The sequence below is a fragment of the Acomys minous genome (assembly GCF_964271855.1).
Source record: "Acomys minous genome assembly, chromosome: 8".
Taxonomy (NCBI): domain Eukaryota; kingdom Metazoa; phylum Chordata; class Mammalia; order Rodentia; family Muridae; genus Acomys; species Acomys minous.
The window spans coordinates 47,720,252-47,733,786 of NC_140489.1; the positions used below are offsets into that span (position 1 = coordinate 47,720,252).

The 13,535-nt window shown below is 40.1% G+C and overlaps 1 protein-coding gene across 2 annotated transcripts in view; it reads left to right on the plus strand.

Annotated features, from left to right (window-relative positions):
- Positions 1–13,535, plus strand: part of NEMF (nuclear export mediator factor) — a 46,660-nt gene that overhangs the window by 17,983 nt on the left and 15,142 nt on the right. For both annotated transcript variants that reach the window (XM_084792498.1, XM_084792499.1), the window contains exons 12-19: positions 1,099–1,176; positions 1,263–1,471; positions 1,668–1,859; positions 2,684–2,747; positions 5,226–5,314; positions 9,146–9,249; positions 9,646–9,708; positions 13,354–13,466. In XM_084792498.1, the coding sequence (XP_084648624.1) occupies positions 1,099–1,176; positions 1,263–1,471; positions 1,668–1,859; positions 2,684–2,747; positions 5,226–5,314; positions 9,146–9,249; positions 9,646–9,708; positions 13,354–13,466 (912 nt within the window). The remainder of the gene's footprint in view (positions 1–1,098; positions 1,177–1,262; positions 1,472–1,667; positions 1,860–2,683; positions 2,748–5,225; positions 5,315–9,145; positions 9,250–9,645; positions 9,709–13,353; positions 13,467–13,535) is intronic.

Here is a 13,535-nt window from a genome sequence, read left to right on the forward strand (position 1 = left end):
TGGTCCTTGTCTGTTCTATGTTATAATTCCTCAGTGAGGATTTTACATGTACTATTTCTGCAACACATTTGATCATGTTTTTAGAGCATGTGCTGCAGATCTATTTCATAAACTGATCAAAGTCACTTTAGTTTGGAAGGCATTTGATTAAAAAAAAATATTAGCCACGGGGATTCAGCCCTAGCAAAGCACTATCGGCAACCATGGAGTGCTGAGAGTGCGAAAAAAGGTCTTCCCCAGGGCAGAGCTCTGTGATTGGTTTTCCAGTACAGATGGGCAGCCCTGAGAGCTTATATGTACTTGAGTATTATGTGAACTGAGCAGGTTGTAGTTTCATATTGGGGCGGGGGGGGGGGGGTGGCAGAGAGAAAGAAGGAGAGGGAGGACGGTTGAAGAAAGGCTGTGGATTTGAGAGAGCAAAGGGGATGCATGAGAGGGGTTGGGGGGAAGGGGAAAAGATGTAGTTTCAAAAAGTAAAAAGTTGAGCTGAGCGTGCTCTGTGCATTTGAGGCCAGCCTAGTCTACAGATTGAGTTCCATGACAGTCAGGGCTAAAACAGAGAAACCCTGTCTTGGAAAAAAATCAGTTCTGACTCCCCTCCAGGGGACCCAGTTTGCTCTGGCCTCCATAGGTACCCGCACACATTCACAGACATGTAATTAAAAATTTTAAAGTGTATTCAGGCCTACTGGTGTAACTCAGTGGTAGAGTGCTTTCTTTGTGTGCATGAGGCCCTGGGTTTAATTCTAACACCACATGCAAAAGAAAATCTTGTATCTCATAGGAATTCTTGAATTCTGCCTATTTGAATAATGCCAGAGGACTTGGGGTCATCCTTTGTATATAATTTAACTGCAACCAAAGCACACATTCTATACAGGGAATAGGGGGCACATAGAGGTCATATCTCAGCCTGACATTTCTAAGAGAGTAGGGCTTGAGGGAGGGAATTGTGGGGAAATTTTTTAAGCTGCTTATGTGACAATATTGACAGACTAGAGGAACCATTAGGACAATACGTTTTAGGAATTGAGAGGTGGAAGTGCTGTGCATTGAAAGAAGTCTAACTTTTTGAAAAATCTGTTTTGTTTCTGAAAGGAAAAACAAGCACTGAAGAAATTAGATAATGTGCGAAAGGACCATGAAAACAGACTAGAGGCTCTCCAGCAGGCCCAGGTAGTACGGTTAGCTTTTCCAGTGCTTTTCAGAACATGATACTCTCAACTGGCATTATAGTAAATACAGTTGGCTTGTTTCTTAAGGAAATAGACAAGCTGAAAGGAGAGCTCATAGAGATGAACCTACAGATAGTGGACAGAGCCATTCAGGTGGTTCGAAGCGCACTAGCCAACCAGATAGACTGGACAGAAATTGGAGTGATCGTAAAAGAGGCACAGGCTCAAGGGGACCCTGTCGCAAGTGCAATCAAAGAGCTAAAGCTACAAACAAACCATGTCACAATGCTTCTACGGTAAGTGGGGTCCTCACCAGCTGGTGCTTGGTTCTGGTTTGTTAATTTCTCATTACATTCTTTTTATTTTTTTCCTTTGGGAATTCTCAGAAGTAGACGATATTTAATTAAATAATTTCTAATTTTATTGAGGAAATTTTGAAATGAAAAGTGATGTCATTGACATTAGTGAAATACTATTGAATATTTTTAATAGAAATCCATACTTGTTATCAGAGGAGGAAGATGGTGATGGTGATGGTGATGCCGGTGTTGAGAACAGTGACGCTGAAGCACCAAAAGGGAAAAAGAAAAAACAAAAGAACAAGCAGCTGCAGAAGCCTCAGAAAAACAAGCCGCTGCTTGTCGATGTGGATCTCAGCCTGTCAGCCTACGCCAATGCCAAAAAGTAAGCTTTTAACTATTAATTCTATGTATGAATATTTTGCCTGCATGTATTATGTGCACCCGTATGTGCCTGGCGCCTAAGGAAGCCAGAAAGGGGCATGGAACCCCTTAGAACTGAAGTTACAGATGATTGTGAGCGTCAGTGTGGGACAGGATCAAAACCAGGGTCCTCTGGAAGAACAGCCAGTGCTCTTAACTGTAGAGTCATCTCTCCAGCCCCAACTGTAAATTCTTGGTAGAATATCACCTACTGTAAACCAATAGGATGTTAACAGTTGTTATTTTGCCTAGTGTATGAGATGAAACACACACACCCCTATACATCCCAGAAGGAAATCCACAACAAACCAAAGTAACAATTGCACAAAAGTCTAACTTGATGAACCAGTGTTTTTATTGGGGTTACTAACTGGGGTATAAATGAGGGCGGAAGCAGCTACATCTCTGAAAACGGCTTCTCTGGAGCCCTGTGCTCAAGTTGGAGGAGCCTCCGCAAGCCCAAGAAGAGATCTCTTGCATTAACTAGCAGTCTCCTGGAGCAGCTGTTCACTGCTTCTCTAACTGGAGGGAGATCTTGAGGAATCATGCAAGCTATAGCTTTCTCGGACTTGTGCAGTTATGTTCATTTCCTAGGTCTCTTAGCGGCCCCCTCCTGGAAGGGAGTGTTTCAATTTGGAGGAATGTGCTACAGAACATGTGTGTATATTTCTTTGGTAAAGATTAATTTTGTGTTCTATACAACTTGGTTCTTGATGATTTAAGGCTATAAAATTAAAAACTAAAGAAAGATTTTACTTAATACTTAAGATAGATTTATTTTTCTAGATATTATGACCATAAGAGGTATGCTGCTAAAAAAACACAGAGGACTGTTGAAGCTGCTGAGAAGGTAACTTGACAATGATATTCGTTGTTTTGAGCAGCTTTAATGACTTTCTGTTTAAGTGAGGTTTTCTAATTTAGAAATCTTTTAGTGCTCTGCATGCATGTGCACCTGCAGGCCAGAAGAGGGCATCAGATCACATTAGAGATGGTCATGAGCTACCATGTGGCTGCTGGGAATTGAACTCAGGACCTCTGGAGGAGCAGTCAGTGCTCTTAACCACTGAGCCATCTATCCAGCCTGGAAATCTCTTGTAGTTTTAATTTTGCTTTAAATATACATATTTCCTGTATTTACTTTTTTCTCCAAACCTGCACTTCTTTCTTTTTCCTCATCTCAGCAAATAGCACTTTCATTCTTATCTACTCAAATGTTAGAGATATCCCGAATTCCTCTCTCACAAACTATATCCAGATCTGCCATTTACTGTTGTTTATGTGTGCAGTGTACCACCGTGACTGTATGGGCCAGAGGACAGTTTTATCATATTCATGTTGTCAGGCTTTGCAGCAAGAGTTTTTAATCCCCGAGGCGTCTTGCCAGTCTCACATTCTTGGTTCTCAATTTGATGCATAACAAAAACCTACTGAGTATTATGTCACTTGAGCATAATTCCAGGACTTGGGAAGTGGAGGCAGAATGATCATGAATTCATGGCCATCCTAAGCTGTACAGTGAGTTTGAGACCAGCCTTTGACACATGAGGCACAGACATGCACACGCACACATACACACATGCACCAAAGATAATCAAAGTATAAGCAGATTTCTCCCTCCTGTAGCCTTGGCTATCCTGACTCTCTTTGTAGACCAGGCTTGCTTTGAACTCACAGGGATCTACCTGCCTCTGCCTTCCAAGTGCTGGGATTACAGGTGTGCACCACCACCACGCCCAGTGTGTAAGCAGAATCTGGCGTAGGCCTTGGTTATCTTTATTCACATGAGTGGACTACTCTAAGATTGCTTTCTACTGCAACAGCCGCTGCAGACTGTTCTCACCTTAGCAGGCATAGAGATATTTTAAAACAATTTTTAAAAGATTTATTTGTTTATTATTATGTATACAGTGCTCTGCTTGCATGTATCAGAAGAGGACACCAAATGTCATTATAGATGATTACCATGGGGTTGCTGGTAATTGAACTCAGGACCTTTGGAAGAACAGACAGTGCTCTTAACCTTTGAGCCATCTCTGCAGCCCCATAGTGATATTTTTGTTGTTATTGTTGTTGTTGTTTTGTTTTAGTTTTTCGAGACAGAGTTTCTCTGTGTATAGTCCTGGCTGTCCCAGAATCACTCTGTAGACCAGGCTGGCCTTGAACTCACAGAGATCTGCCTGCCTCTGCCTTCCAAGTGCTGGGATTAAAGGTGTGCAACACCACCGCCCGGCTACTAATTTTTTGTTTTGTTTTCCCTAGTGATATTTTTAAATCACAAGCAAACCTCCATCATTCTTTCCTTCACTCAAAAGCTTCCAGTTTCATCCCATTTTAATGTAATTCAAAACTGTTTTTCTGGCCTACAAAGCCCTATATAATCTATTTCCCTTTTACCTCATTGCCTGAATTTTTATTTTTACATACTCTTTCTTGCTACACTGGAATCATAGCTGTTCCTGTGACCATAATGCACTGCTGTTCTCAGGACCTTTGTACTTGCTAGTCTTTCTAAATGACATGCTCTGCCCTTAGGCTAATGCTGTGACCCTTTAATACAGTTCCACATGTTGTGGTGACCGCCCCCAACCATGCCACTTCATAGCTGTAACTTTGCTACTGTTATGAATAATACTGTAGGATGTCAGATTTACAACTCCTATGAAAGTCATTCAACTCTTGATGGAGTCATGACCCACAGATTGAGAACCAATCTGGAACAAAGTAGACACTTCAGTATCTTTTAATGAGTAACCTGTTTGATCTAGTCTTTATACTCCAGGCTGGCTTCATACTTGTATAGATGGCCTCACTCAGGGTCTTCTTGGCTCTGTCTCTCAAGTGCTGAGATTATAGGGGCATACTAGCATTCCCGACAACATGGAAGTTCTTAATTGTAGGTCCTAAAAATTTGCACGCAATAAATATTTATTTTACTTCTTAAGGTAAATGTCTTTTTTTCACTATACTTATATTTGTGTGTATAAATAAAGTCACTTTAAAACCTTCTGTTTTTATTACATTTTATATATATTTTTTTAAAGAGGATAACTTATGGGTCCCATGGATCAAACTCAAGTCATCAGGCTTGGCAGCAGTGCCTTTAGCCACTGAACCATCTCATGGCCCCTTAAAGAATATTATTAAGCTAGGTGTGATTACATGTTTCTATAATGCGTGAAGTTGAGACAGAAGGATCTCTTGAGTTAGAGGCCAGCATACCCAATACAGTGAAAGCTGTCTAAAGCAATTTGTTATGCTGTTGTGTATTTCAGCATTACGTAAATACATTCTAAAATTGTTTTTAAAAATTTTTTTATATAAAAAGGCATTCAAATCAGCAGAAAAGAAAACAAAGCAAACTCTAAAAGAAGTACAGACAGTTACTTCTATCCAAAAAGCAAGGAAAGTGTATTGGTAAGTGTTTTGCTCTTGATGTTTACTTTTTATTGGAATCGTATGTGTACATTATTTAGAATGTCAAGCAAGTATACAGAGCTAGATATAAAACCAACTCTATAGTTCTTCATTCTTATTACTTATTCATTCATTTATTGTGTCATGTGTGGGTGGAGAAATGTGTGCCATGGAGCACATATGGAGGTCAGAGGACAGCTTTCAGTGGTTGTTTCTTTTCCACCATATGGGTCCTGTAGATTCAACTCAGCTTTGTTGATAAGTACCTTTACCTACTGAGTCATCTCTCTAGCCCCTACCTTTAGCTCTCTTAGGTGTGACTTTTATATTCTCCTGTTTCTCTCTGTAACAGCTTGTATTGCTACTCTATGATTTTTGTTTTTCTATGATCTTTCATTGACCTCTCATTACAAAAGATAAGAAATTTAGTTTCTTACCACTTGTGTTATGTTACATACAGACATAATTTTGTCAAGGTTGTTAATCAGCTTTGTGGATTGATTATTTAGTTGTAGTCACAGCTGAGCCATCAAGTATTTTTGCCTTCCTTCTTTGCTCAGTTTTTCTATTGTTTTGTCTTCCTTTGAGTTAAAAAATAATAATTTAGGCCTAAAGAAATGGCTCAGTGGTTAAGAGCACATATTACTCTGGCAAAGGACTCTAGCACCTATGTTGGGCAGTTTACAGTCTCTTGTAATTTTAACCATGTAATTCATTTACACACACACACCCCAGATTAAAAATAAAACACACCTTTAAAAATATTATTATTGCTCTTTTTTAAATCACAAAACCAGTATCAAACTTTGAATAAATTATTTAAATACATTAGCATCTCATTAGTATTACCTTTATGGATATGTCAGAAATTACTCTGTTCTTATTTAGTTTTATTTATATTGTGGTGCTAGACTTAAACCCAGGCCACATTCTTACTCTTGGAGATTTTCTTTTTTCTTTCTTTCTTTTTTAGACAGTCCTGGCTAGCTGTCCTGGAGCTTACTATGTAGACCAGGCTGACCTCAAACTCAACAGAGATCCACCTGCTGAGAGAATCCCAGTACTGAGATTAAAGGCGTGCTCCACTACAACCACCTTCTTGTAGAGTTTCTAACTTTGTTTTGTTTTGTTTTTTCGAGACAGAGTTTTCTCTGTGTTGTCTTGGCTGTTCTAGACTCACTTTGTAGCCCAGGCTGGCTTCAAACTCACAGAGCTCCTCCTGCCTCTGAGTGTTGGGATTATAGGCATGTGCCACCATGCCTGGCTCTTTTTTGAGACAGGGTTTCTCTGTGTAGCCCTAGCTGTCCTGGAACTTGCTCTATAAAGGCTGTCATTGAATTGAGAAATCTTCTTGTCTCTAATTCCTGAGTGCTGGGATTAAAAGTATGTGCTAACACGAATGCCTTTGTTATTATTTAAGCATCTGTTAGTCTCTTTTCTCTTTTCCCCTAAAGTTTGTTTTAGTTATTAAAAAAAATAATGACATCACTTTCTGCTTTGTCTTTCCTTCTCTTAACATCTCCCATGCTCCTCTCCACACCTCAAATTGATAGACTCTTTCATTCATTATTATTGTTTCCTAAAATTTCTTTTTTTTTTTTTCTTCTTTTTTTAAAGACTTAATTCACTTTATTTTTCTTCTTAAAAAACTACAGCTGAGCCAGGCAGTGGTGGCACATGCCTTTAATTCCAGCACTCAGGAGGCAGAGGCAGTCGGATCTCTGTGAGTTCAAGGCCAGCCTGGTCTACTGAGTGATTCCAGGGAACCAGGGCTACACACAGAGAAACCCTGTCTAGAAAAACTAAAAAAACAAAAAACAAAAAACAAAACTACAGCTGGAGCCTGGGTCCCCTGAACAGAGACTCTGGTGTGAGTTTTCACAAGATGATCAGTGAAATCCTGATAAGGAGACTTGGTGAACACAGTCTCATCCCAAAGGTCAGGTGTCAGGTAGCTGTAAATCTTGGAAATGGCATCAAAAGATGCCTTGGCAAAGTTGTCCAGCATGGCAGTGCAGCCCCTGGCTCATTTGTAGCAATCATCAATACCGGCCATCAACAGTAGCTCCTTGGGTACAGGAGCAGAGATGATACCAGTGCATTTGGGGGCAGGGATGAGACACACCAAAACAGAGCTACAGTAGCCTGTCACCGTGCATGGAACTGTGTGACTTGCCAATCTTGTTATCCCAAGTAGCCTCTCTGCACAGGGATGATGGAAAGCTTGGCCAAGATGATGGCCCCTCGGAGCACTCCACACCAAGACCAATGTGACCATCTCTCTGTCTCTCTCTCTCCCTCCGTGTGTGTCTGTCTGTCTCTGTGTCTGTCTGTCTGTCTGTCTGTCTGTCTGTCTGTCTCACTTTGTGGTTCTGGTTGGTCTGGGACTCGATATGTAGATGAGGCTGCCCTTGAACCCAACAGATATACCTGCCTCTGTGCTTGGCTTAAAGGCTTCTACCACCACACCTGGCATCTCTTACTTTTTGAGATTCGGAGCTCTACATTTTGTTAGATCTATTTACTTGCACCCTCAGGTGTCTCTTCCCTCACCCCAGTTCTTATGCCACAATTATTTCATATTACTACAGCCAAGCACATATCCACCATAGGTAGGTGTGGTGCTGCATGTCTATAACCCTAGCAGTTGGGAAACTGAGGGTTTGAACCTCAATTGTCTTAGCTCATCCTCCCACGTGCTAGGATTACAGGTATGTACCACCCAGCCTGGCACAGTTGCTTGCTTTATCAGTAGTCTAGAACCTATTTGATATCCTGATGAAAGAAAGCTGAATCTTGGGGCATTTGGTATTTTTCACTTTTGCTTTATGTAATTAATTCATTGTTATGCCATACTTAATTTTAAGAATGCTGCCTATAGAAAGTAAATTAATAATTGGGGGCTGGAGAAATGCCTGCGTTGTTAGGAGCTGCTTATTGCTAGAAGACTAAAGTTCTCAACACCCGAATTCGATAGATCACAGTCTTCTGTAATCCATCCAGCTCCATGGCCTTCAACACCCTTTTTTGGACTCTGTGAGCACCTGCTTTCATGTGTACTTAGCCATGTGCAGATACACACATACACATATAATTTAAAATCTTTTTAAAAAGGAAGTAAATAGAGCTGAGGAGTGGTGGCATACACCTTTAATCCCAGCACTCGGGAGGCAGAGGCAGGTGGATCTCTGAGTTTGAGGCCAGCCTGGTCTACAGAATGAGTTCCAGGAAAGCCATGGCTACACAGAGAAATCTTGTCTCACAATAAAACAAAAGAAAAGAAGGGAGGGAAATAACTTGGCTTGTGGGTTGTTATTATTGTTTTTTAGATAGGCTAATATAGCCTAGGCTAGCCTTAAATTGATATATATCTCTGGTGGGCCTTGAGAAACTTGATTTTCCTGCCTTATCTTCCAAGTGCTAGGAAAATAGGTATGTCGCACATATTGTACCTAGTAAGATTATAGAATTTAGTGAGATCTTACAGAATTTAGTTTCTCCTCCTATTCTTCCCCATCTTTGCCCCTCTTACCCTTCCCCCTGACAGAGACAAGGGTCTCACTGTATCACAGAGATTCCCTTACTTCTGCCTCCAGGTGCCACTATGCCTTGCCAGGATTTAGTTTCTTCTAAGACTGTTGTGAAAAATATATTACAGGTTTTTAGTAAAATTCTTCTTGGTCCGTGATAGTAATTACACTGTTAGATTGTTGATATCTTATTCTACACAGGCATGATGGCTTCCTGTTTTGTTATATTTTGTTTTCAAAATGGTAAGAATGTAGGCTGCTATACAGAAAAATGTTAACTTTGTTTTCTTCCATTTGATAGGTTTGAGAAATTTCTGTGGTTCATTAGTTCAGAGAACTATCTAATTATAGGTGGTAGAGATCAGCAACAGAATGAGATTATCGTGAAAAGATATTTAACACCAGGTAAGATTAAAAGTCTATGAAGTTTTCTCTTAAATGATTTATCATTATTTCACTAATAGGCACTGGTTTTCATCTTATACTCTTGTTTCACAGAATTAATTATAGATTCAATCCTTTATGATTTACATTTTGTTGAAGAAGTCTTTGCCACTTGTTAAGTGGATATTGCAAAAATAGTATGGCTGAGCTAATCTGTATAGGACTTAAAGCTGGGTGTGGAGTTAATGCCGTTAATTACAGCTGCTAGAGAGGCTAAGTCAAGAGGACCACTTGATCTCAGAAGTTATAGAATAGCCTAAGTAGCATAAGGAGACCCTGTTTCAAAAACAAAAATTTAGAAGAAAACCACAACAAAATAGGACTTAAAGATTCATTTCACATTTGTCTTTATTTAAGGAGACATTTATGTGCACGCTGATCTTCATGGAGCAACCAGCTGTGTAATTAAGAATCCAACAGGTAATATATTTCCATTATCTGGAATTTTCTTTCCTTAACATATTTTATTTTTAGTTATGTGCATGTGTGAGGGCATACGTGTGTGCTCAGGTGTATGTCCGTGAGAATGTGCACATGCAGTATCCATTGTGTCCAGGGGAGTGTTGGATCCCCTGAATGTAGAGCCATATACACTTGGACTCTGAGGACTGGCCTCCTGAAAACATAAGTAATGTAACTGATAAACAAGAAGTCCTATTTAGTCCGCAGTACTGCAAACAACAAAAAAAGAGATGAAGAAAGATGAATTGACACAAGAACTTTGCCTGAATGTCAGAGTCATAACATTTATGTGTGGCAGTTGTGTCCTGTAATACATGAAGGGAAACCAGACAGTAATGAAGTGGGTAGGCACAGGTACATACAGTTAACACTGAACATGAGTAGAACAGTAGATTAGCAAGGAAGTAGAAGACTTGAACACACTAATAACTAAACCTAACAATATCTCTGTAACACTGCCCAAAAAGTATACAGAGAATATTCTCTATATAGACCATATGATAGAACTAGAAGATAGAAATAAATCTGTAACAAGTAAACAGACTGAGGTAGGTAATAAACTAAATCACTTCATGAACAAAGTTCCAGCTAGGCAGTAATGGCACATGCATTTAATCCCAGGAGGCAGAAGCTATCTGATTTCTGTGACTTAAATGTAAGTGCTTCAGAATTGCTTCTCTCAAAATACGGGAGATAAAAACACTTCTAGATTCATTCTATCAGCCAGTATTTCCAAGTATTAAAACCAGATAAATGCACCACTAGAAAAACAGCAACATCATTCAGAGTATAGACACAGAAATCCTTGACAAGGTCTGAGCAGTCATGCATCTACAAATATATTAAAAGGATTATATATCATGTGATCTAGTCTAGGAATTCAAGTGATGTAGAAAACCATGTGGTAAGCTAGGTGTGGTCATACACAGGTGTAATCTCAGTACTCTGGAGGTAGAGGCAGGAGGATATCCAAATTTAAAAGCAGCCTAGACTATATATAGTGAGAATTTGGTCATAAGTTATTTGATGTGGGAGGGCCCCAGCCTATTTGTGGATGAGGATACCATGGGGTGGTGGCCTTTGGTGCTGTAAGAAAGCAGACTGAGGAAGCCATGATGAGCCAGCTAGTAAGCAGCACTCCATGGCCTCTGCATCAGCTCCTGTGTTCAAGTTCCCACCTGGCTTCCTTCCTTGGCTGCCCTCAATACACTAGAAACGTAAGCAAAATAAACTCCTTCCCAAGCTGCTTTAAAAAAAAATTATTTTTATGTATGAGTGTTCTATCTGCATGTACACCTGCAGGCCAGAAGAGGCCATCAGATCACATTATAGATGGTTGTGAGCCACCATGTGGTTGCTGGGAATTGAACTCAGGAACTTTGGAAGAGCAGACAGTGCTCTTAACCACTGAGCCATCTCTCCAGGCTCCCAAACTGCTTCTTTTGGGTTGTGATGTTTTATCACAGCAATAGAAATACAAACTCAAACTAAGACAGCAATAAAATGAAATTCAAAATGATCAAATTGACAAGAAGTAAAACTCTTTTAACCAACTGTGATCTTTTATGTATTTTATGTATTTGCTGGTTTATTAATTTATTCATTGCTAGTTGTGGTGGTTTCAATGAGATGTCCCCCACCCCTATAAATCTCAGGCATTTGAACACTTGGTTCCCAGTGGGTGGCTGCTTGGGAAGGACTGGGGGTTGTGACCTGTTGAAGGAGATGTGTGTATACACACACACACACACACACACACACACACACACACACACACGTATATGTATATATGTATATATATTGTTGTTTGTGTCAGGAGGTTGCTTTTGGTTTTTGGTTGTTTTTGTGGTTTTTTTTTGTTTGTTTGTTTGTTTTTGTTTTTGTTTTTGGACAGGGTCTCTGACTGGCCTGGAACTCACTATGTAGACGAGGCCAGTCTCAACTCTCAGAGATTCACCTGCCTCTGCCTCCTGAGTGCTGAGATGAAGGGTGTTTACCACCAGGTCCACCTTTGCTCTTATATTTTTTTAAAAACCTAAGGAAATTACCAGAATTTTAGAGTCATAATAAACAAGCAACAGTGTCTACACAACAAAAACAAGTTATAACTAAGTGTGGTGGCACAGGCCTATAATCCCAGCAGTTGTGAAGTAGAGGCAGGAGACTTTGTGTGCTATGTTATTAACCCTGTATCAAAAAGAGGAAAAGGAAACACATTGTATTTCTTTATACTTGTGTTTTAGTTATTTTCTATTATTGTGATAAAAACCATAACCAAAGCAACTTACTAAAGAGTTTAACTAGGCCTAAATTTCCAGAGGATTAAGAGTTTTTCATGTGAAACATGTCACCAGCAGGGAAGTGGCAGGATGCTGGAGCAGCAGCTGAGAGCTCACATCCAGATCCACAAACAGGAGTCAGAGAGAGTACATTGTAGATGGCAGAGGCTTTGGAAATCCTAAGCCCATCCCAGTGACACTCTCACCTCCTTCAGCAGGTCACAACCCCAGTCCTTCCCAAGCAGCCACCCACTGGGAACCAAGTGTTCAAATGCCTGAGATTTATAGGGGTGGGGGACATCTCATTGAAACCACCACAGCTAGCAATGAATAAATTAATAAACCAGCAAATAACATTAAAAAGAATTTTAAAAGGTACGTGGATGTAGCTGAATTAGAAGACATTAATCCCCAGTGCCACGTAGATGTTGTAGTGCCACATAAGATCCTAGTATTCAGGAAGTAGAGGTGAAAGGATCAGAAATTCAGTGTAATCCTCAGCTACACAAGTTTGAGGCCTGCTTGGGCTATATAAGTCATGGTCTTTACACAGAGAGAGGCAGGAGTTAGGTTCGGTGGTACAGCACTTTTCTAACATGTATGAAACTCTGGCTTTTAATCCGTAGTATCATAAAATTACTAACAAATTGCCAAGATACAGAAGGCTATTGTAAAATATTAAAAGAAAATAGTAAAAAACAAAAACAAAACCCAGGTGTGACAGATCATACCTATCATCCCAGGAGGCCACTCTTAAATTTCAGCCTAAACACAAAAGGCTACATATAATTTCATTTACTTAGCCATGGTGGCACATGCCTTTAATCCCAGCACTTGGGAGGCAGAGGCAAGTGAATCACTCTGAGTTTGAGGCCATGCTGGTCTACAGAGTGAGTTCCAGGACAGCCAGGGCTACACAAAGAAACCCTGTCTTGGGGAGAAAAAACAAAAAGGGAAAGTGATTACAGATAGCCCAGTTTGGAAAGAAAGTAGAAGTGTCACTGATAGACAAGGTTTCTTGTGGTGGTGGTGGGGCAGTAGGGTGATAGGAACATTCTGGAATTATATAGCAGTAATAGTCACACTGCATTATCTCTGGTATACACGAGAACACACTCACACACACAAAAAAAAGTTTTGAAAAATTGTTTTTGACCTCTAACACTGCAACAACAGGTAGGTAGATAGTAGGAAGGATCTAGAAGTAGAATGTGGTAAAGGTAGAAGATGATTGAAACTGTTGGACTAAGTATATATAACTTTTGACATCTTGCTCTGTAGAAACCCTGTGCTTTGGTTTTGAAACATAGCATTGCTGTTATAGGAGAACCCATCCCTCCACGGACTCTGACTGAGGCAGGCACGATGGCACTTTGCTACAGTGCTGCTTGGGAGGCACGCGTTATCACTAGTGCTTGGTGGGTGTACCATCATCAGGTAATAAAGGCTGTGGTCCATTTTCTTAACCTCTTAAGGGCTAAATCTCACTACAAATGGCTAGGATAT